We start from the raw sequence: 23,097 nt of genomic DNA on the forward strand, positions 1-23,097 counted from the left end.
AAGTATTGAAACAGAGGTCAGATGCTGCTCGAAAGACTTTAGTAAAGACTGCTTGGAGTAGTGCAGGAAAATAATGAGAAACAGTTCTTGCTTCTTGGTAGATTGACCTTCAGATCAAAATAGCACCATATTGAACTCAAATCAAATTGTTTTATCTGATTCAAGTTATGTTGGCTGAAATAGGGAAGTCAGTAATCTCAAAACCAGAAGTAAACTCAGTGCCTCTTCAATATATTGGTTAAGGTATAAGAAATAAAAGGGCAGAGGAGAAAAACTAAGTATTATTCTGATATTTAATTAAACATGCTGTTTCAAGTGTTTACAATCTTAATATAGCTTTTACTGAAGCCTCTGCACTAATTTCATTACCTGGCACACTTTAGAATTTCATTAATGGTTTAATAAGTGAAAATGGAAATAACAAATCAAATCCATAAAACTAAAAAATGAAATATTTTAACTGAAAAATGTCTGTAAACTGTATTTTATTATAATTATTTTATAAGCTATGCCTTTAAAAATCATTTGAATTTTATAATAAATTACCTCTTATCTTTAAAATTATAATAAAATGCAAATAAAGTGCCTATTAGTTCAAAAATATCTTTACGCTCAATGTTGCTTAAATACAAAGTGATTTCTTTTGTTTTAAATTAATAAACATTTTCATATAATGAGTTTCCAAATTTATTTTTAGAGATTATCAGTTTATCATCTCACTTTTCGTTCAGCCACTTTTGGGGAAGCATAGATCCTCAGTCTTTGGAATAATATGGTATTACACACAAGTTGTAAGTAGCATCATCTCAATACAAAGGCGTCACCAGAGAGAAATTCTAGAGTGATGAGACACTCTTTCCTTCCTTAATCATCAGTTCTCTGTCTCATGTTGCTCTTTGCTTTATGACTGTAAAGTAGCCTTTGTGATATTACTCACTACCTTGTGGTAGCCTCCCTTGTTTGAAAGATCTATTACCAAGACACCCGCCAGACACACACACACACACACACACACACACACACACACACACACAGTGTCTGGATTTGCTTTTACAAGTCAGTCAGAAGGAAGGATTTGGCTGGGGCCAAAATTAATTTTACTGATTTTCCTGAACTTCCTAAGGGATAACAGGAAGGGTTTGAGGAAAACTACTTGTCTCTCATATGATTACTTGAGTGAGAAGACTAACGGAAAGCCTCAATATTTTCTTATTTCAGCTACACAATTGGCAATTAACAGTTTGCCATGACATGTTATGTAACATTTATATTTGAGAAACAGTACCCTTTGTACAAACTACATTTTTTACGTATGTCAACACCCAACAGACTTCCATTTTGATAGCCTATGTAGGTTACCACCAAAAGGACACTAAAAGACACTGAATTTCTAAATGAGCCCAGCAAAAGTTTGAACTTCTCTAAGGGCTTCATAGATTCATCACTCAGAATCAATCATAGAGCCCCAAACAATTGAATTATATGCTCCAATGACACGTTGTGTCAAGTAAAAAAAAAAAAAGCTTTTTTTTTAAAAATGCTTAAAATATAAACTCTAGGGCTGGGGATTTAGCTCAGTGTTTCGGTGGCCTGCCTCGCAAGCCCAAGGACCTGAGTTCAATCCTCGGTACCACAAAAAAACCATATACTCTAACATAATTGTAATAAAAGGACTATTACACGGACAGATGATGTTCACATGTAGTCAACAATAGAATGTAGCTTTCTTTCCTTTTTTTTCTTTTCTTTTTTTTTTTTTTTTTTAGCAAGGCAGGCAGTGGAACCACTGAGCTAAATCCCTGGCCCAACAAAACGTAGTTTTCAATTAGAATTCCAAGACCATTTTTATTGTGATACGTTTTGGACATGAGCAAACTATTTTGTGTATAAGGACTGGGAGAAGTGAAAATTTTTTGGAGTAGGAAAATATTTTTGAAGTATGGGCGCCAGAATGCAGAAATTCTGAAAAATATAAAGCTATTTGTTATTGTTTTGATGTAATATAGCCCACAATGTCTCATGTGTTTGAAAAGTGACTGGATCGTGGGGCCCTATACTCCTCATACTAATGTATGAGTCCACTGATGAGTTCAGTGGCAGCATGTACTGTTAGGAGGGAGAGCCCATTTGGAGTTGAGTCAGTGGTTGTGTCGACTGGAAGGGAATATGCTTGTCCCTTGCACCTCCCTTCTCTGTCTGCTTCCTGACTGAGATAGGATGAGCAGCTTTTTTCTGCTCATTTCCTTCCCCCATGTGAATTCTGCCTTGTACCAGCCGACCATGAACTAAAACTGTGCCAAAATAAATCTTTCCTTTAAATTGTGGGGGTCGCGTGTTTTGTCCCAGCAATGGAAAAGTGACTAAGACACTGTGGCTTCTTCATTATATGTAATATTATGGACCAGGTATGTTTGTGAATATCTGGCTATGAAATTAATATCTGTAATGTTAAAATTATCTTATTGGTAAATACAAAATTAGATGTGCCCAAAGATGATAAATGGGAATCTCAACATCTTATTGGTAAATACAAAATTAGATGTGCTCAAAATATGATAAATGGGAATCTCAACATAAATGTACTATGAAATTGCATTTAAGAATATACCAAACCAAACGATAATTTTAATTAGACAACAGTAAGACATAGACTTGTAATTGTTTTATACTGCCCTACAATACTATAATTGAAATTATTTCATTTCCTTTGGGAGAAATACAAAACCACCCATACACTTAGCAAATTTGTTCCTTATAACAAATACATGATTACTCTCATAACCTATTTCACATAATCAGAATATAAAACAATTAGTTAAATACTAAATTTCTCTGTGGCTTTTACTAATGGAATTTAAATGCTCACCTATGTGTAAAACTCATTAAAAATATGAAAGCCATTTAACATAACCTCCTGCTTACTCCAGTATTATAAGATTTTCTACTCCCAGTAGCGGACAACTTTTTCTTTAGTGTAGCAGCAAATTTACCCATCAGTAAAGACCGTTTTGTTTTTTGAGATAGGTTATTGCTATGTAGTTCAGGCTGGCCTTAATCTTACTATGCAGCCCAGGCTGGTCTTGAACCAGCGGTGATCCTTCTGACTCAGCCTTGAGCACTGTGATTACAGGCGTGTCCCACTCCTGGAAATGATCCTGATAACTGACAGAAACTGGCCTTTTTGTGACTTCCCCCAGTTAAAAATTATTTTTAGCCTTGGATCAACACAAAGTTGTGTATTGTTTCTACATGACAGTTTTAAAAAATTTGAAGCCTAATGTAATCACCCTAATAAATCTCATTTCCAAGCTCCATAATATCAGTTATTTGCTAGAATTAGATATAATATAATTGGTGCTCCAAAGCTAAGGATTCCTGGCTTGGGACACTATATTCAATTAAAGCAACATGAAAATGTATGAGACATTCAGCAGTTGAATCACAATGTTTCACTTATATTCAAGTACTGTATACATTGAACATGTATTCTTTATAGGACATTTAAAATGAGTGAAATGATATATCCATCTTTAGGAATTTTACAATATAATAGGGAAGTTGATAATTATTAAAATAACTGTGAAATAACATGGGTGTCACAGGACAGAATATAATAAGATGCACCAAACATGGTATAATCAAGGAAGTTTCTTTTGAAATGTTACAAAAACCACAAATAACTCTTTGGCCATTATTACATTGTAATTTATTTTGTTCCGGAAGGCTATTACCATTTATTCCTGTTCATAGGGTCATTCATAGTGATAAAATACTGGAATCAGCCTAATGTCACTATGTTATGCTTAAAATAACTTATGATATATGAATGTGATAAGGTACGCATATTTATATTTTAATGTTTTTGGAAAGTGTTTATATTTTGTACTGAGTAAACAATGGAAGATATAAATATTGTTACTATTTTGGTATAAAAATATAATTTCAACTGTATTATATAGTTCTGTATTTTTTTTTTAGTTTCCAAATTTTACTACAAAGTATTTCTGAAAAACATTGTTTCATAAGCAAGGAAAAATTTCAAGCCTTTTTTTCAAACTGTTGTAGTGTGTCATTTCTATGTCACAGGATTGTTGGAATTATGCTTCTGTCATGTAAATATATTAGAATTTGAACAACTGTAAACCTAGTAAGTAAATGCTGAATAGATCAGAAAAATAATTCAAACTGTATCATTTGAGCTATATTCAATAAACTTTTAATCAGGCTCGGGATTTAGCTCAGTGGTGATGCTGCCTACCTAGCAAGCAGCCAAGTCCCAAGTTTGATCCCTGGTACCAAAAAAAAAAAAAGAAAAAAACAAAACAAAACAAACAAACAAACACAAAATGAAACAAAAAACCCTGTCTCCTGTCTCAATAAACTTTTAATGTACTGAACCACACTCTTATCCAGTGTTTTTCCACACTTTGATTATAAGTGTATTTTAAATGATTTTGAAATATTCTTGTAAAAATGAGATTTTATTAATATCATTCCGTTGGTCTGTCAGTTAATCAATCCACTAAAAAGTGGAAATTATTCTATAAATCTGTGTCTTTAGGTTTAGAAACTAGCTCCTCATAGATTTAAAGAAAGCTGGACATGGAGGTACATGCCTGGAATCCCAGCATTTGGGAGGCTGAGGCAGGAGGATTCAAAGTGGAATTCAGCCTTGGGAACTTAGTGACTTAGGGAGATCCTGTCTCAAAAAAGAACATGGCTGGGGATATAGCTCAGTACTAAGATCCAGGTTTTCTTCTCCCATACTGGAAACAATAAAAATTATTTTTAAAACTTTAATTTTTTTTTAAAAAAGAATACTAAAAGCAGATAAGCAGAGGACATAAAGCCAGGCTCTGGGGTTTTCAAACACCAGATCCACAGTTTATATATACACTGTGGTACTGGAGGTTAGTTGAGTACTGTCTCAGAGTTATGATTTCTCTTCTTAAAATATAAAATAGGAAATAATGCACATCTTACAAGGATGTTTGTCAGCAAGGGCAACTTCATGGTTGTGCAGTTTATATAGACACCCAACGGCCCTGTTCAGGACTCCGTGCCTGGTCTCAAGGCCTATGTTACTGTCTTTAAATTCTTAAAAGTTTTTGTATACAAGTTCTATAGTTCATTTTACACTGGGCCCAAAAATTACACGGATAGTCCTGGTCTTACGAATTAAAAGGTGAAATATCAAAAGACAATAAATATTCTCTAGTGACAAATATTATTATTAACCACCACTTTTTATAAATGCTCAGGAAAATTTTAGTAATTTTGTATTAGAGAAATGTCTTAGACATGGGTTACATAATTTCCAAAATTTATATTTTCCTACCATGTATGATAATTTAAAGAGCACTTCCCCAATCTCTGGACAATTTTAGGGGTGTCAGAGTATACCTGCAGTAAAAATGTATCATGATTGTGAGTGTGGAAAAATCAAACTATTACAGTTTGCTTAAAATTGCACATTTTGCCATGGGGGAAAATATATATATATATATATTTACGGAAACTATAATATATGAAAGAGCACACAATGAAAGGAAAGACTTCCTTTTCATCACTGTCTCTAGTTTTTCAGGGAAATCTGGTTACAGTTACCATTTATTCTTAAATTTTAAATTCTCTTTATTGATACTGTTATTCTTCTTTTATTTTGGGCATACACTCTAAATTTCATCTTTAACTCTTTATTTGATTATGTGAATATTATTTCTAAATTATCTATGACATTTCTTCCTTACAATTTGAAATATACATTTAATTAATTAAAGACATTTACTGGAATAATTAAATTATAAAATTTCCTTACCTAATCTTTTATTATTAAAATAATAATACCTGTAATTATGGCTGTAATTATGAGGTACTTTACATGTTCTAAGTATTATTATTTGTGTTCTAGATTCACAATATTAATTTAAATACATAGAATAAGACCTAATATACAATGAAAGCTTAGTAAGGGGCACTGTTATTTCCCTACAATGGTTCTCAGAGAGGTAGTAATGTTTTCATTGTATTGATGATTGGTAACTTGCTCATGCAGGTACAACTTTTAAACAGCAGAACAGAAATATAAATTCAAGTCAGGCTGCTCTTTTATCCAACTTATAGCAACTATGCTTATTCCTAAACTTGTTCTTCTGAATGATTTTGTCTCTAAATAGTGTAATTGTTGATGTGTTCATATACATACATAAAATCAGAATGAGAGTGGATAACAATGAAAGGTTATACATTTTACAAAGAAAGATTAATATTAAGTGTTTTGACTTCTGAAAAACTATGATGAAATATATACAACATGAATAAAATGAACTATACCTAATTACAAATGTGTACAGTGTATACATACATACACACACATTTATTTATTGTAAATGTATGCATAAATGAATAAATCAGGTTAACAACCATGGGTTAAATTTTAAATTGAAAATTAATGTTTAATGGATATGGGTGGGTTGTACTTCTATAGTTTAAAATGTACTGCATAATCATAGCAACAGCTTTAGATGAAAATTGGCAGGCAGGTTCGAAATTATCTCTATAGTGACAAGGCACACAATCTAGTGTTAAGAGTAATACATTTAAGGAAGAGAAAACGATTTATATGTTGGGCTCTGGGATAAAAGATCAGGCATTCATACAAGAGTCAGAAGTATGAAACAGAAGGCAGAACAAGTTTCTATATTATGCAAGAGTACAGAGCAACTACCATAGCTAAGTGTAACATAATGTATTGAAGTTGAAGAGAGTAGCTTTGTAGTTGAAGTTTAATATTAACTACTCTTCTTTTTTGATACTGATAATACAGTAAATTTTCAGTAATAGCAACTGACATTAGAATCAGGAGCACAGTTAGAGTCACTTAGAAGATAAAAAATTCTTTAACAAAATGTTTTGCAATTAAAAAGATAAAATCAAAATTAAAATAGAGTAAAAATGTTATATAATTAAGCAGTTCATTCTGTAAAGCTCTGCCTTCAATTTTACATATTTTGTTTCTCACCTCATCTCTATTTATTTATAAATTTAATTTGATTGGTATATTTAAAATATGTGATATAATTACATTCATCTTTGGAAATTTGCACCTTTACATAATCTGTCTTGGTTCTTATTTTTCCCTATTCCCCTGCCCTCCCTCCAAATTATCTTTAGTACAAATGTGTCAAAAAGCAAAAAGTGTACAAAAAATATCAAAAGGTCTTCTTTCACAGTTCTGCATGCAAGACATTTAAAATAAAGATGTCAGTAGTGCTATGAAACTGAAAAAAAAAAGAAAAAGGACCAGCTAGCTTCTAGATTCATGTAAAATTCAGAATTTGAGTAACTGAATTGTCTGTACCTGCAAAAAATGAAAGAAATGAAATTTATTTTTCTGATCCATCTGAACTTCTTCTACATGTCCCTAGACATAGAAGGGATTAAATATATTATGTAACTGGGGATAAATATAATTAATATATGATTAGGAAAAAAGAATTTGTATCTTTGTCTTTATGTGTTGTTTCATTTATTACCAGTAGATAATAAATGTATCATAGATGCCGAGCATTTTATCTTTTTGGTATTTTAATTACATATTCATTATGATGCAAATATATGAATTTTAGAATACAACGTCTTTGCAAATGGAAGAGAATTTCATTTTCATCATCTCCCAGGTGTCTCTGTGGCTAATATAGTAAAGAAAGTTGGAATGTCTTCACTCCTTCAGAGGTTTAAACAAAATTTCAAGAAAAGAGTAATATATCATAGACATTTAGGACTAGAAGACACTCTACAGATTTGTCTACATAAATTTTTCACTTTTATATATAATCAATAAGAGTCGAAGAGTGAAATCTGCCTTAACCTATTAAATTTTTAGTGACCATAATGTTTTATATTGCTGTAGATAATGAATTTACAATGTGAAATCTACTGGTCTGAGATATAAGGACCATTCCAAACACCTATTTTAGTTGGAGACAGCAAAATGACAGTTATTTTTCAAAGTAACTTGAGCTGTAACTTCAAAATTTTCTAACAAAAAGTGTAGCCTGAGAAATTAACCAAAAGCTGTTCTAAAATTCAATAGAGTTAATCCATGGGATTAAATAAAATAGAAGCTTCACTTTCTTTTAATTTGTTTTTATTAAAACACTTAATTTTTAAAACTGGCAGATGACTTATTAGGCTTGGACAGCTTTCAGGAACCAATGCAAAGGGTTGTCAAGTGAAAGGCTCTAGGGAATTTTTAATTAAAATTACTGGCAAAGAAGATGAAGAACAAAACTATTGTAAATACAAATGTATCTAAACCAGGTGTGGTGGTGCACGCCTGTAATCCCAGCACTCAGGCAGCTGAGGCAGGAGGATCACTGTGAGTTTGAGACCAGCCTAGGCTACATAGTGAGTTCCAGGTCAGTCTCAACTACATAGGGCGACCCTGTCTCAAACAACATCAACAACAACAACAAAACAAAAAACAAAAAAACAAATACACCTATAGTTTTACTAACTAATGCTTTGAGAATGGGTTCAGCTGAAATGTGATGTAAAATATTTTATGATGCTTAAAAATATGATCTTTATAAAACAAGATTCTACTCAGAAGACAAAGGCAAATGAATACATTTTTATCTTAGTATGTTTTCATCTTTCTGTTTGCATTTTGGGTATAATGAAAATTACTAGCTTACCTATTCGTCCATGCTTTACATTACTCAGGTGTTTGACAAGGGTCTTAAATCATTCAGCAGATGATGAGTTATACAGAAATATGATATATATATATATGTATATATGTATAATATATATATATGGTATGTGCACATATATATTTACATGTGTGTGCATATGTAATAATTTTCTCTTTGGGTGCCATAAAGGCACAGGCATACACAGTATGAACATCAAATGTCATGTTTTTTCCATTGTCAGAGACCAGCCGGCTACATAGTGAGTTCCAGGTCAGTCTCAACTACATAGGGCGACCCTGTCTCAAACAACATCAACAACAACAACAAAACAAAAAACAAAAAAACAAATACACCTATAGTTTTACTAACTAATGCTTTGAGAATGGGTTCAGCTGAAATGTGATGTAAAATATTTTATGATGCTTAAAAATATGATCTTTATAAAACAAGATTCTACTCAGAAGACAAAGGCAAATGAATACATTTTTATCTTAGTATGTTTTCATCTTTCTGTTTGCATTTTGGGTATAATGAAAATTACTAGCTTACCTATTCGTCCATGCTTTACATTACTCAGGTGTTTGACAAGGGTCTTAAATCATTCAGCAGATGATGAGTTATACAGAAATATGATATATATATATATGTATATATGTATAATATATATATATGGTATGTGCACATATATATTTACATGTGTGTGCATATGTAATAATTTTCTCTTTGGGTGCCATAAAGGCACAGGCATACACAGTATGAACATCAAATGTCATGTTTTTTCCATTGTCATATTAAAGAAGAAAGGAATTGTTTTCTGGCAATTAAATATATTTTTATTGGTATATGTATACATGAAATTTGTATTTATTTGGGGGGATTAGTACATACATATAAGACATCTTAATCATTTTTATCCCTTTTCTCCTAAGTTTCCCCTTTTCCTTCTGCTACTCCAAAATGTCTGCCTTTCACACTCTAATTTAGTTATTGTGGGGTTATTCATGTGAGAAAAAATATGCAATACTGAACTTTCTACCTAACTTACTTCACTTAAAATCATGGTGTCAATTAAAGCTGAAAAAAAAATCGTGGTGTCAGGATCCATCCATCTTCCTATGAGTGACTGGAATTCATCCACAATAAAAATTTCATCATGTATCTATTCCACATTTTCTTTATCCATTTATCTGTTGAAGAGCATCTGGAATGTTCGCAGAGCTTAGGCATGGTGAATCATCCTTCTATAAATGCAGGCATGTATGTACTATAGAATAATGTCTTTATCTCTTTCAAGACTATATCCAAGAGAGGTATATCTCAGTTAAATGAATTTTTAGTTATAGATTTTTGAGGAATGTCTATACTTATTTCCATTGTGGATGTACTAATTTTTATTCCTATAGAAGTGTTCCTTTTCCCTCACATCCTCTATAGCATTTGTTGCTTTTTGTTTCTTTGATAACAACCATTCTTTCTGGAGTATGATGGAACCTCAGAGTTGATTTGCACTTTCCTTATGGATAAAGATGATAATATTTTTTCCTAGACTTACTGATCCCTTACACTTCTTTTGAGAAATTTATATTCAGTTCATTTCTTCACTTTTTGAATGGGCTGTTTGGTTACAGAAGGGTTTTTCTTTTCTTTTGCTGTGAGGTTTTTTTAAATTCCAGATATTAGTTTAAGAAGAGGGGATTTCTGCCTTATTGGCCTTAATTATAGATATGTGTGGTCATAGTCAAGAATACTCTAAAAATGGTCAGTAGCAATATAACAATACAGGATTAAGACTTTTGGACATGCGTAAGTTATGCAATTTTCTTCATTACTTGGATGGAGATATTTTTTACATCTAAATATCAGATTGTCAAATGTCAATATAAATTTCATTATAAAGTATATAAGCCACATACTCTTTCTAGTTTATGACTTCAGTTAAATGTATAACAATCACTTAAATTATGTAATATGTCCTGTATTAATTACAGACAAGCTCGGTCATATTTTATAGTTATACTAAAGATTAAAATATATTCATCAGTCATCGATTTAGCAAAATATAAATGGTATAAATCTCAACAAGCATATTTATAAATAATTAGAGGAGATAAGGGATCATTTGATGTTTTACAGAATTCAATCTAGGTTAGGATTTATTTAAGCATCAACAAAATCAGAGTTACTATACATCCAACATTTAGAAATAGAACATATTTCTATTTTCTTAGACTGCCTTCTCATCAAGTTTAATGTCCTCAACTCGTGCCTAGAAATTATTAAAGCCAAACTTGACTTTAAAATGCAAGAGAACATGCAGCCCTCACAACTGATTTTTTTTTTCTCATGTTTGGTCTCTTGCCGTGCAACTGTTTCATAAGGTGAAAATCCCTCAAAACTCTGGACTAAATGGCAATCAAAGTCCTAGACACTCGATGTTCTTTACACAAGCACAGTCAGATGGGCTGTCATTTCAGTCACAATTCTCATATCTTGTATTACAATAGTGAGCCGTATCTATTATCAAAATTTTGCTCATTGTTTACAACAATCATTTTAAAAGGATGAATAAAACAACTGAGTATAAAGCATGAGTAATCATTAATGAGACTTATTTTTTTCTCCACCAGTATGAGGGAAAAAATACAAGAGATATTTTTTCAAAGTCACAATCTTACCTTCAACATTCTGGCAATCCTTATGTAATTTTGACTAAACTCAATTAGACATTCAGTAAAAATATCAATTGCTTTTTTACTTATTTGCTATTATTTCCTTGTTCCTTCTCTGTATCTTTTAATTCTTTACCTGGGTATCTCCATTTCTGTCTTCCTAGGAGCACAATATTGTTCAGCAAAGATTTGTACTGGCCCTGTGACAGCACATTTTTGGGAAAGCCAATGAGAAAAAACAGAGATATAAGCTTACAAAAGGCTCATGTTTAGTGGTCTGGAAAAGAACCTGCCTAAGGTCAATCCATTTATCTGTTCCTGTTCTGGTATAGGAGTGTATAACTGAAAACAAAAATAAAAAGAATTCTTGGTGAACCTCAAGAAGACCTACAGACTCACTAAGCAGTCTTGTTTCTGTATCAAGAGCATCATTTTTTTCTCCTTGAAATGTTTTTATATCTATGGTTTTATTTTATCCTCAGCACATTTCAGTGAGCAAGTAGAATAGATACATGGCATCATGTATGAAAAACACACAAAAAAACTACAACAAATAAACTATATAACCAAGGCTAGCATTGTATTACAGAATAAGATTTTAAATAAAAGACTTAGCTGGTGATCTCATAAGGTTAGGTAATTAAAAAGAAGAGTTCTAATACTTTAATCAAAAACTATAATTGTGAATTTATCTTTCACACTTTGATGAGACAGACAACTTTTGATGAAAAGTAGCAGACCAGGGACTAACCTCAAGGCACTGCACCTACCTCCGAAGCATAAGGTACTGAGTTTCACCCCTGGTACCACAAAAAAAAAAGGAAAAGCAGCATCATCCCAAAGAAATTAGTATATATACTTAAAAACTATCCTCTTATGAAGATTTATCTTTTCCCATTTCAGCTAGCACAGTGATAAAACAAAATGTGAAGCCCGGCACATGTGACATTGTCTTTTTTAATTCAGTGTCTATGAGAATATTATTTTAGTCTGTAACAAAAGTCTTAGTAAAAGTACAGAATCCTGGGTCCTTCCAAGGACCTACCGAGAATGACTTTTTCATAGCAACAAGCCTAGGAATATGCACTGTCATCAGCTGACTATGTCATTACGAGGCACGATGCAGCTTGAGAATCACTGCAAATTATGCAAGTGAAGCAAAGAATGAACTATCTAGTTGACAGGTATACCTCCATAAATGTATCATTTAAAAGGAATGCCTTTTAAAACAACTTTACTGAAACTGTCAGTGATACTTAACATTGTTTCTAACCATGCTATTGCAATCTATGGGACCAATTAAATATATTCTGGAATAGCACTGTTGAATTAAAAAGTTTCAAATTTATTAATGCCTTACAAGTTTATACCAATGATCTTTAAAATTCAAGTACCATGGAAAGATCACATATAATAGGAGAAATCACGATCTACTTGCAAAATCACTATTAGATATATCAACTGATCAAATATATTTAATTGAAAGCAAATGGATATTTTATTAATACCTAATATGTATGATAAATGGCTGTTATGTATATTCATTCTTTTTAAATATGGGTGGTTTTACAAAGAAGATTCAATTGTCACTGAAAGTCATGTATGCTGGCTGATCATATTTTCTTAAATTATATTTCTGGAAGCAATACCTCAAATTTCCTTTTTTATTGTTCAATAAACATTTCATAAGTGTCACATCTCAGATGTCAAGTGTCAATTAAAAACGAAAACAAATTCCCTGTACCTGCCTCATAATAAAGAAAATATTTTCCTAAAATCTACTGAATGCTTTAGTAGAAGTGTGTGCACAGGGCAATGAACTATAAATTGTATTCATTCAGCAAAAATCCTTATAATACAAAAACAATGCAGCAGAATATGCTAAATACTACTACCACACATAATGTCAATATTTTGAATGATTAATCATTATACCATCATCTGACAATCTCAGACAAAACTCCCATACTTTAAAAATGTCTACTTTCTTTAAATTACTAACACCTGAAAAACTCAATAAACAAAACTACAGTATTATACTATAAATCTTAGGTAGCCTATTTGTGTTACTCTGTGCCACATTAATCATTTTATAAATTCAACAGTTTTTGGCAGAAAGTCCAACAACTAGATGGTCACTTGCACTATTTATAAAAAGCCTTCAGAGAAATTAAAGGATTTGTGCCCTAGTTCTGATCCTACCACTTACTTTCCTTTGGATAATTTACTTTTCTTATCTGAATTTCATTTTCATTTTTTTCAAACATAGAATGATGCTATTGGTCCTCGTGCTTCTGGAAATCTATGATCTAGAGTTGAATGGTGACGATACAGTTAGCTAGCATTTTGTCAAACTGCTCTATCATTTAGCTCCCCATTAATAAGGAGCCTGAAGGGATTACACCCTAGTACAATGATTGGTTCACTGAAATAGGACTCATACTTCTGCCTTCCTCTGGTTTTCCAATATCAAGGCAGGTAAGGGAGCCTTGTTTTTAATTCAATTGAATACTGGGCAGGAAGTACGCCAGTAACATCATTTAGAGGGTCACAATATTGTTAACAATATGATAACTGGTATCACTTACCTGTGCTGAGGTTTTCTCAAGCTTTTGGACTAAATTTTCCCAACGTTGAGCAAAGTTTTCCATCCACACTTCAATCTTTTGTGTCACCGACTTATTTTTCAATGTTGAAAGTAGATCTTGACTGAGTGAACTGAGTTTTTCCATGGTTTGCTTTTTCTTTTCTAGATCTGCTTTTAAAATCTATTCAAACAAGGAAGATCAGAATAACTCCAGGTTCTAGATTACATGTCATTTAAACACCATAGTTCAATCTACCTTTGCATGCATAATACTCATTTCTTTAGATGAGAAAAGATTGCTATCATGTTGGCAAAAAATCAGTCATAAACATACAGCTAGAAAATTATAATCTAAATAATATTCCTAAGAAGGTTGAAGAGAAAAATAATACAGACAGGGCCAGGGATTAAGCTCAGAAGTGAAGCACCATTCTGACAAGCACAGGGTCCTGAGTTCGATCCCTGCTACCAGAAAATGAAACAATAGGGATAAATGTAATATAAAGATATAGTAGAAGCACTTAAAAGCTACCTTAAAATATCTGAAGGATGGCCAAGTGCAAAGGTGCTGTCGCTTCAAAAGGTAAAGCAGAGATTGCCATATGGGAACTACTAAATTTAAGTCATTTGTAGGAAAAAAGATGTTATTTGAGTTCATAATGCTAAGTGAGTTAAGTCAATCATAGATGGCTAAATATCTCATAGTTTCTCTGACATGAGAAACCCAAAGTATAAATAAAAACACAATAAAAGACTATGCTTCACGGAAGTGAAATAATTTGGACACAAGTAAATACCAAATTGTTTCTCTAGTGTGAAAAACTGAAAGTGTAACGAGGACCAAAATGAATAGTATATATCGTGAAATAGGAAGAAAACATTCAAAGGGGGAAGGAGAACTTGGGGGGGCGGGGGAAAGGAAAGAAGGAAAAGACAAAATGGAGGAGGAAAATTGGAAACAAAATTTTTGTAAAAATGGAGGGTGGGGTTGTTGAAAGGAGGGAAGGGAAAAAAATGAGTACCAAGATATATCATGTACAAGTACAAATTCCCTATGATGGATGTAATCATGATGTATACTTAAAATGCACCAATAAACTTAATGGAGGAAAAAGGACTATGGGAAATTGAGAGACATTTTGTAGAGATGGGAAGGTGGTATGGAGATGGAGGGAGCCTAGAGGGGGAGGAGGAAAAGGAAAACAATCAAGATGTGATATGCATGTGTACCAGTTCTCCATGATGAATGTATTCATTATGTATCACAAACATACTAATAAAAAATTGGATGTGGAACGCATTGATCTACAATGGCAGCAAATTTACTCTTAATTACTGATAGAATTCAAATGGAAATGCATTATCACGGGAAGGGGTTCTGGTGAGTTGAGAAGACAAGAATGGTTAAGGGGCTTCGACATTGTGAAATGTGCTTATTGGCATCAAATTGCAATATTATTTATTTCCATAAAATTCAACATTGCATTCATTATTTATAAATGAAAAAACTTGTTATATAGCTTAATGACCGTGACACTTTATAGTATCCATTATTCAATTAACATTTGGCTAGTTGAATAATTATTCTCCAAAGTTCAAGTTCTTTTCAAAGGCCATTAAGAAAAATAAGTCATTGAGTATGACCCAAATCCTTCAGAATCTATTGGTTTATTTTCTAAACATATATTTTCATGAGGTAATTTTGTGCCATTCATATCTCCACTGCTCTTGTAAACCATTGAGGATTACACTTGCATTTTGGTTAATTTGAAATTTATAAAGTGATTTATGTGAAGTCAGTAGATCATGGTAATTTATTCTTTCCCTTTATCCATAAAAATCACTTTATACATAGGAAAATCCAATTTCCTTGTCCCAAATGCTAGACTGTGACTTAAATTGCAAACACAGAAGAGGAAAAAGGAAGGATAAAATCATTTTATAGTCCTTTTACAGCCCCATTTTTCTGGCAATAGCTAGTCCAGTGAGTATAAACTAAACTATGATACCTGTCTTTCTAAAACAAGTGCAATTTTATTTAAGAACAACTAACATTACATATGACAAAGAAATGTCATGATACAGATCCAAATGAATTAAAGGAATCATACCACAGTGATATATACGCACCCATGTTTATAGCGGTACAGTTTGTAATAGCTAAAACTTGGAAACAGCCCATTTGCTCATCAGTTGGAAACTGGATAAAGAAGATGTGTTTTTTCTATAAAATGGAATACTATTCATCCATAAAGAATGAGAAATTAGATTCTTTCATAGGAAAATGGATACATATTGAGGATATACTCCTAGGTGAAATAAATAAGTCACACATGTGTAAATACTGAATAGTTTCTCTAGTGTGAAAGGCTATAATAGTACATAAGATCCTACTGAGATAATTGACAATGTTAAATAGGAAAAAAAAAGGGGATAAAGGTGTAGGGAAAGTGGGAAGGGTAGGGGAAAGGGAATAAGGGAAAAGAAAAAAATATGACAAAATGAAAAAATGGAAATAAAGTGTTTGTAAATGGGGAGGGGAAGGGAGGGCATGGACAAGGGGAAAAAATGAGAACCAAGACCTGTCATATAAAGGTACAGAATCCCAATGATGAATGTAATTGTACTGTATACCTAAAATGTACCAATAAACTTAATAAAAGGAAAAAAAAAAGAAACAGATACAGCAATTGCTCATGAAATACGTATTATTGACCCAGAGGAGTCGCTACACTTCACTGCAAAGGCGCCTTTATAGAGCTCATTTTAGCACGCCACCTACACTGCTAGCTGTGAACTGTAGAATGCTCTAGTGTCTCTTAATTAATTCCTTCTTTATTCAGAACTTGGTTCATCTGGTGTGTTTTATTTTGGAGCCATCGTGCCATTTTTAAGAAGAACAAATCAAGTTTTAACTTCTAAATTTTTCTCAATTTCGACTTGTTTCAGTTCAAAAATTGCGATAGACTAAAATATGAATTAAGGTATTATAAATCAAATGAGAACCAAGACTTGTCATGTAGAGGAGAAAGATCACAACAATGAATGTAACTGTACTGTATCCCTAAAATGTACCAATAAACTCAATTAAAGCTGAAAAAAAGAAAAAAAAGAAAACATGAGCATATGACGACATTAAAAAAAATCAAAGTCACATCAAATAAAACTCAGTGTGGGTAATGCACCAATAGAGAGTTTTTGTACATTCATTTTCTTTAATCCATGCTTGTTTTCCATTAAATTTAAGTACACACTTGGACTATTAGTAAAATAACTATTTATGCTACCTTCCTAGAGCTGAAAGTCAAATTTGAATTTCAACATATATTCATCCATTTCTTTTATAGAGCCTCGTTTTCCTTTTTTTCCTCTCTATTAACTTGTGGCATGTATTCATTTTGTTCTAAGTCACTGCAAGTTCTTTTTGAAAGGAAACATGGTATAAATAAAGACACACATTTAAAGAAAACTCGATGAGGGTACAAATCTCTTTGTGCCTTACATTCTCCTAGCTTAAGGAACTGTTTAAAACAGCTACATGTGTTGGGGCCAAAGGGTCCAACTATTTTTTAAGCTAAATTTGTGATGATTTGGAAAACTTTCAAAAGCGGAAATGGAGAATTATGTTTAAAGTAGAGGATTGTATTTGAAGTATATGAGTAACCTTGTGCTACTTAAATAAATGAAACTAAGCCTCCTGTATAAATATTAAACTATGTAAACATTTAATGCATATTACAAGAACTAAAGAGGAAGTCAACATCTAAATGCAATTGGAAAAATATGCTCATGGTGAAATAAAAACAGCATTACAATGAAATCGGATACTTCACGCATTTTTTATAAATCTATATGCCCAAAACAATAAGCTAACCAAAACTTTTAGTTAGTGAATTCTAGATATAAGTTCCTAAAAATGGTGAAGGCAGATTGCTTGCCCATGATTTTTTATCTTCTTCTGTCTCTTTCCCCCCCCCCATCCTTGGCCTCTCTTCATAATCTCCCAATTCCTGAAGGGAAGAGAGGAAATGCATGGCCTTGCAAGAGATATTGGCATCATAATTAGTTGCCTCTTTTTACTTAACCTTAGATACCTATTCTTTGAAACATCGATCCTACATACACATATTAACTCTGGTTCAATTATTCTTAAATATTGGAGTATAAAATGTCTTTCTGAACATCAAGAATTGGTCATAGGTGTGTGATTGTCAGAGGCTTACAAAGTTCTAAAAAAAAAAAAACTCAGGAGGCAAAAGGAAGCTCTAGAAAATGATATGTGGTAAAAATCAGCTGGGATATTAAAATAAGTTATATTTTGTTTTCTTAGAAGGCATGCACCTGAAAATATTTCCAAACAAGGCAGAAAGCCACAGGCAGTACATCAGATTTCATCAATAGTAGGTGTGGGAAAAAGACACTCTGTTCAATAACACAATAGTGTACAAGTCCTACCTTACTATGCTTAGAAGAGAAACTGAGGTGGAAAAAATATATAAATGTACATACAAAAGTCCCAGGGAACCTTCCCTCTATGTTTCAGAGAATAATTTGAATATAACTTCTTTTACACTGAAAAAAGTTAAGTTCTGAATTACCACGTAAGAGGTACTCCATTTCAATCTAATCACCACCTGTAATGCTTAAGGAGACTGATATGTTTCTGGGGTTCTCAATGTGAGAGAATATCAGAATCACCTGGAAGGCTTGCTAAAATGCAGAAAGCTGGGCCTGACTTCCAGAGTTCCAGAGTCAGTTGGACTGGATGGGGTCTAAGAATTTGTGTTTCTAAGTTTCTAGGTGATGCTGACCCCGCTAGCTTGAGGGCCATACTTCGAGAAACACTGATTATATGTGGAAAAATGAATTGAGGGCCACCAAAAGAATTCAGGTCAAAGTAACCAGTAAGTACAACACTATACACAAGGACTTGCTGAGCTCCCATACACAGTCTAGCCCTGTAATTAGATTTCACAACCACTTTAGAGCACAGTACTCCCCAATCCTTTGTGCCACACACTCTCCTGGGTCATCATGCTTCCAAGAATTTTCCTTCCCTGGCAAACACCAATAGTATCCAGGAACAGCTTTACCCTGGATTTGATCATGTCCAGGATAACTCATGTAATTCTATAAATCTTAGAAGGCTATAGTTTCATCTGTGCTTTAATTTTTATCCTTTACACAAAATTTAAAAATCAGTTTTATTTAAAAAAATAGACCCACATGCTTTAGCTATGAATTTCACAGAGAGGAGATGAAATACAAAACTCTCCACCTCACATCTCCAGTGGTAAGTAAGAGTCAATCCCATGGGTTATTAGTGATAATATTTCAAAACAAATTATACTGATTGTAAATAAAAGAGAGATTTAGCACACTGTATCTATACCTACGTATGAAGTAGGAACTGGTGACAGATGGTAGCTGTTTTGGGTCTCAGATTGTGACATATTTTAATGAACATTAAATTCTTATTCACTGCCTGAGTCAGCAGGGGAATTTTACCTCAAATTCTAGACCAGCTGTCAAGTTTTGTTAATTGGCTTAAACTATCAAACGGTAAGACTTGGATAAAACATATTTTCACTTTGTTCACAACTAAGGTGACATAATATGAATTTTAATCATATTGGAAAATCATTGAGACATTGCTAAGAGAGAATTTCCATAGTCCTGAGGCTAGCAAAGTCTTTTATTCAGAGAAATATTCACATAGTGGCACATAGTTGTTAGAAATTACAGTTCTCAATTTTTCCAAGAAAATACATTATATAAGGAATGTTAAAATAGCTTGAAGGAAATGGACCTGAATTTGGATAACTTAGTGATCATTGTAACTCTCCTACCAATATTATATAATATATAACATATACCATGTATTTTTTTCTGGACCTTAATTTCCTCCTCTGAAATAAATTTAGTAACTGATCCCAAGGAACGTTACACATGTAACTGAGTGTGGATACACTAGGTAATCTACAAGGCTCCCTCTTGATTTATTATAGTTGAATTTTGTCAGTTTACTGATTCCTAAAACCAACATTTTTTGAATTGGTAAAATCCAATCAAGGATATGTAGGAACCTCCACTAGGTACTGAAAATAGAAAAATATCATACAACATAACTATATAATACTCTGCCATATACATTTTTCCAAATATGGCTGTAAAAGAAATCTGTCCCTCATGCTCTACTCTAATTTGACCTTGATGCCCTCCATGAAAAGATGACATCTATTTCCCTTCCCTTGAGTCTGGGCAGGTTAATGACTGTCTCAAACAACAGTGTATGGCATCACTGATGTTCTAGGAAGGTGGAGGTGGTCTTGATTATAGAAACACTCACGTTTTGAGGCCTTGGCCTTGCCGTACAAATTATGACTAATCTGAGGTCACTGTGCTGTGATGAAGGGGCCAAGGGAAAACACTTGAGTGAGCAGTTGCAGATATCAAAGCATGGAATCCAGGTTACAGATAGCCTTGAGTGAATAAGCAACTTCAGATGATTGCAGATTTGAGGTCTTTAGCAATTCCCATTGAGGGTCAAAATATAGTGAAGCAAAAGTGAGGTAGCCCTTCTGTGTGACCTATGTATTATTAACCCCAAAGTTCAAGAACATAATGAAAATGTTATTTTAAGCTAAAATAGTGTTATATGCTTTATAGTAATAACAACTCTAAGAATAACTAAGTCTTGCCTTTTCCAAGTTCTGCCATTATGTATTCCCTGGACTATATTCCTCGTAAAGATGAGGTTTCCTTGATGGGTCCTATCCAGTACTTCTTTGCTAAATTTTTAATTCATGTCAGACACCATTATAAATACTAAAGACTTCGTGGTAAACAAAGGGGCAAACTGCCTAGATTTCATTAGTATTAATTCCAATGGGGCTATTCTATTCTCATTGTGATTAACTGTTCAATTATATGGTTCTGCACTTGATAGCAATATAGGTTAGTCCTTAATCAGAAAGTAAGCCTATGCATTGATAATCTGTGGTTATCAACCTACTGGCTGGAAAGTACATGTTTTGCATAATAAAACAATATTTGTCATGAATCTCCTACTTTAAGGTTCACAATACAAGTATCCTTGCTTCTAAATAAATTCTTTCCAAATTTTTCATCTCCTGTGGCACATGATAATGTGTACCACAGTCTGCCTTTTAAAAGTATTTAATTTTCTCATGTTTGTAATACCACTCTCTTCTCCTTGTACTATTGAATCATGTTTATTCAATAACATTCTGTAAGCTTCTTTCCTCACTGTATCTCTTGATTGCCTATATTCCTCCACTTTATCCCTTTTTATTTTTCATGTTACTCTACACTCTTTATTGCATCTGCATTGATAACCATGAATCCTTTCAGAGTCTATGATTTATATCCAGTCGAATAACAGAATGAGTATATTTACCTGGATGTCTCAAAAATATGTTAGACTCAACAAATTCAACACTCAAGTTACCATTTTTTTTAGCTCTGTGATTTCTTCTCTATTTTCTTATTGGGTCCACTATACTAACCTTCTTAGGGATCTAGTAATCCAATTGAGAAGTATGGGTACTCTTCCAAAATTATGTCTTTTAGCATAAATTGAATTAATTCTATCTCAATATTTTTCACATCGCTATTCTCACCTTCAAATCCATTGCTACTTATTCACATCTTCTAATTAATCAATTAACTACCAAAATCTTACAGTCAAACAGTAGTACAAAATAACGAAAATATGAATGTTTCAAACTTTTAATGACTCCCCATCAGCTGCAGAACAAAACTGTAAGTGTATTTGATATTTGTGGACTCCTGTTTCCAGTCAAATAGACTAATTTTCTGAATTCTTTCGTAGTCACCTAACTTAAAAAAAAGTGTCCTTTCCCCAATGTTTTATCAATAAAAACTAGCTTGTACTAATGAGAAAAACATAAGTAAATCTATCTTAAAACAAAGGTCCAATAAGTGTTTGCAACTTTGGAGCAAAAAAAAAGTATGAATCAAATAAATTATTGGCAATATGGTACATGATTAAATGTACATAATTCAAATAACTAAGGAAGGATGAGTTTAGTTTTTTTTAGGTTTAATTTTCTTTAAATCTTTTTTTTTATTAATTTTATTGGTACATTTTAGGTATACAGTACAATTACATTCATCACTGGATCTCGTACCTTTACATGACAGGTCTTGGTTCTCATTTTTTCCCTATACCCCTGAAGCGAGGGCAGGGGTAAGGGGAAAAAATGAGGATGAGTTTAGTTTTAAAGAAATAATTTAAATATTGAAAAGTAAAACATTCAAAATTAATAAAGATACAAACATTTAGATAGTTATGAAATGCAATTTGCCATATGCTTGTTTTGTACTAGCTAATATCAAGTTAGCATTTAATAGAATTGATACACCAAAAACTTAAGGAAATCCTAATTTTAGAATATTCCATTTAAAATATTAAGTTCTTAATATTGTATTGGCCTCTCCACTGCTGGAAGAAAATAAAATTTGCTGACGAAGGGAAGCTTTCAGGTTCTTTATTTTGTAATTTTGTCAGGTCCAAGTAAAATCAAATGTCTCAATGAAGCTTTCTGTGGAATCCTTTTACTGCCAAAGAAATCTTGTTTCAGAAAACACATGAGGAACCTTGAAATCAATGCCCTTTGTTTTTGCTTGTTTGCCAAACTAAGGTTACACATCTTGTATGTTGTTCTTTCCATATATTACTCTGAGAATCAAACTTTATTCTGTTAGTTCAATACTATGATATTTACAACTTCATGGAAGGCTCACATATACTTCTAAGCATTACACTTAAAATTTCAACTAAAGATTTTTAAGAGTATAATTTAGCTTGAGAAAATTTTGAAAATAAACCTACAGCTTTCCCCACTTTATAAAGTAACAGTATACTGTCTGATCAATTTATGATCTGTGCAAAAACAAGTTGGTTTAATACTTAGCAGACTAGAAAATACTAAATGATTGTAATAGTTTCTAAAAAATTATTGAATATTACATACAGCCATTTTTTGAAGACTTGATAACATTTCATTTTGATCCTTAAAGCCAGTTGTGTGAATCTTGTTCATCGCATCTTCTTTTTCTGAAAGCCATGCACTAAAAAGGCACTGGAAGAAATCAA

At 32.5% G+C, this 23,097-nt stretch overlaps 1 protein-coding gene across 6 annotated transcripts in view; it reads right to left on the bottom strand.

Moving 5' to 3' along the window:
* Dmd (dystrophin) overlaps positions 1-23,097 on the bottom strand; it is a 2,130,457-nt gene that overhangs the window by 1,402,853 nt on the left and 704,507 nt on the right. For all 6 annotated transcript variants that reach the window (XM_033760401.1, XM_033760400.1, XM_033760399.1 and 3 more), the window contains exons 15-16: positions 22,976-23,083; positions 13,957-14,136 (exon numbers count right to left, since the gene is read on the bottom strand). In XM_033760401.1, coding sequence (XP_033616292.1) covers positions 13,957-14,136; positions 22,976-23,083 — 288 coding nt within the window. The remainder of the gene's footprint in view (positions 1-13,956; positions 14,137-22,975; positions 23,084-23,097) is intronic.

This window comes from Fukomys damarensis, unplaced genomic scaffold (genome assembly GCF_012274545.1).
Source record: "Fukomys damarensis isolate Sample0158 unplaced genomic scaffold, DMR_v1.0_HiC HiC_scaffold_39, whole genome shotgun sequence".
In the NCBI taxonomy this organism is placed as follows: domain Eukaryota; kingdom Metazoa; phylum Chordata; class Mammalia; order Rodentia; family Bathyergidae; genus Fukomys; species Fukomys damarensis.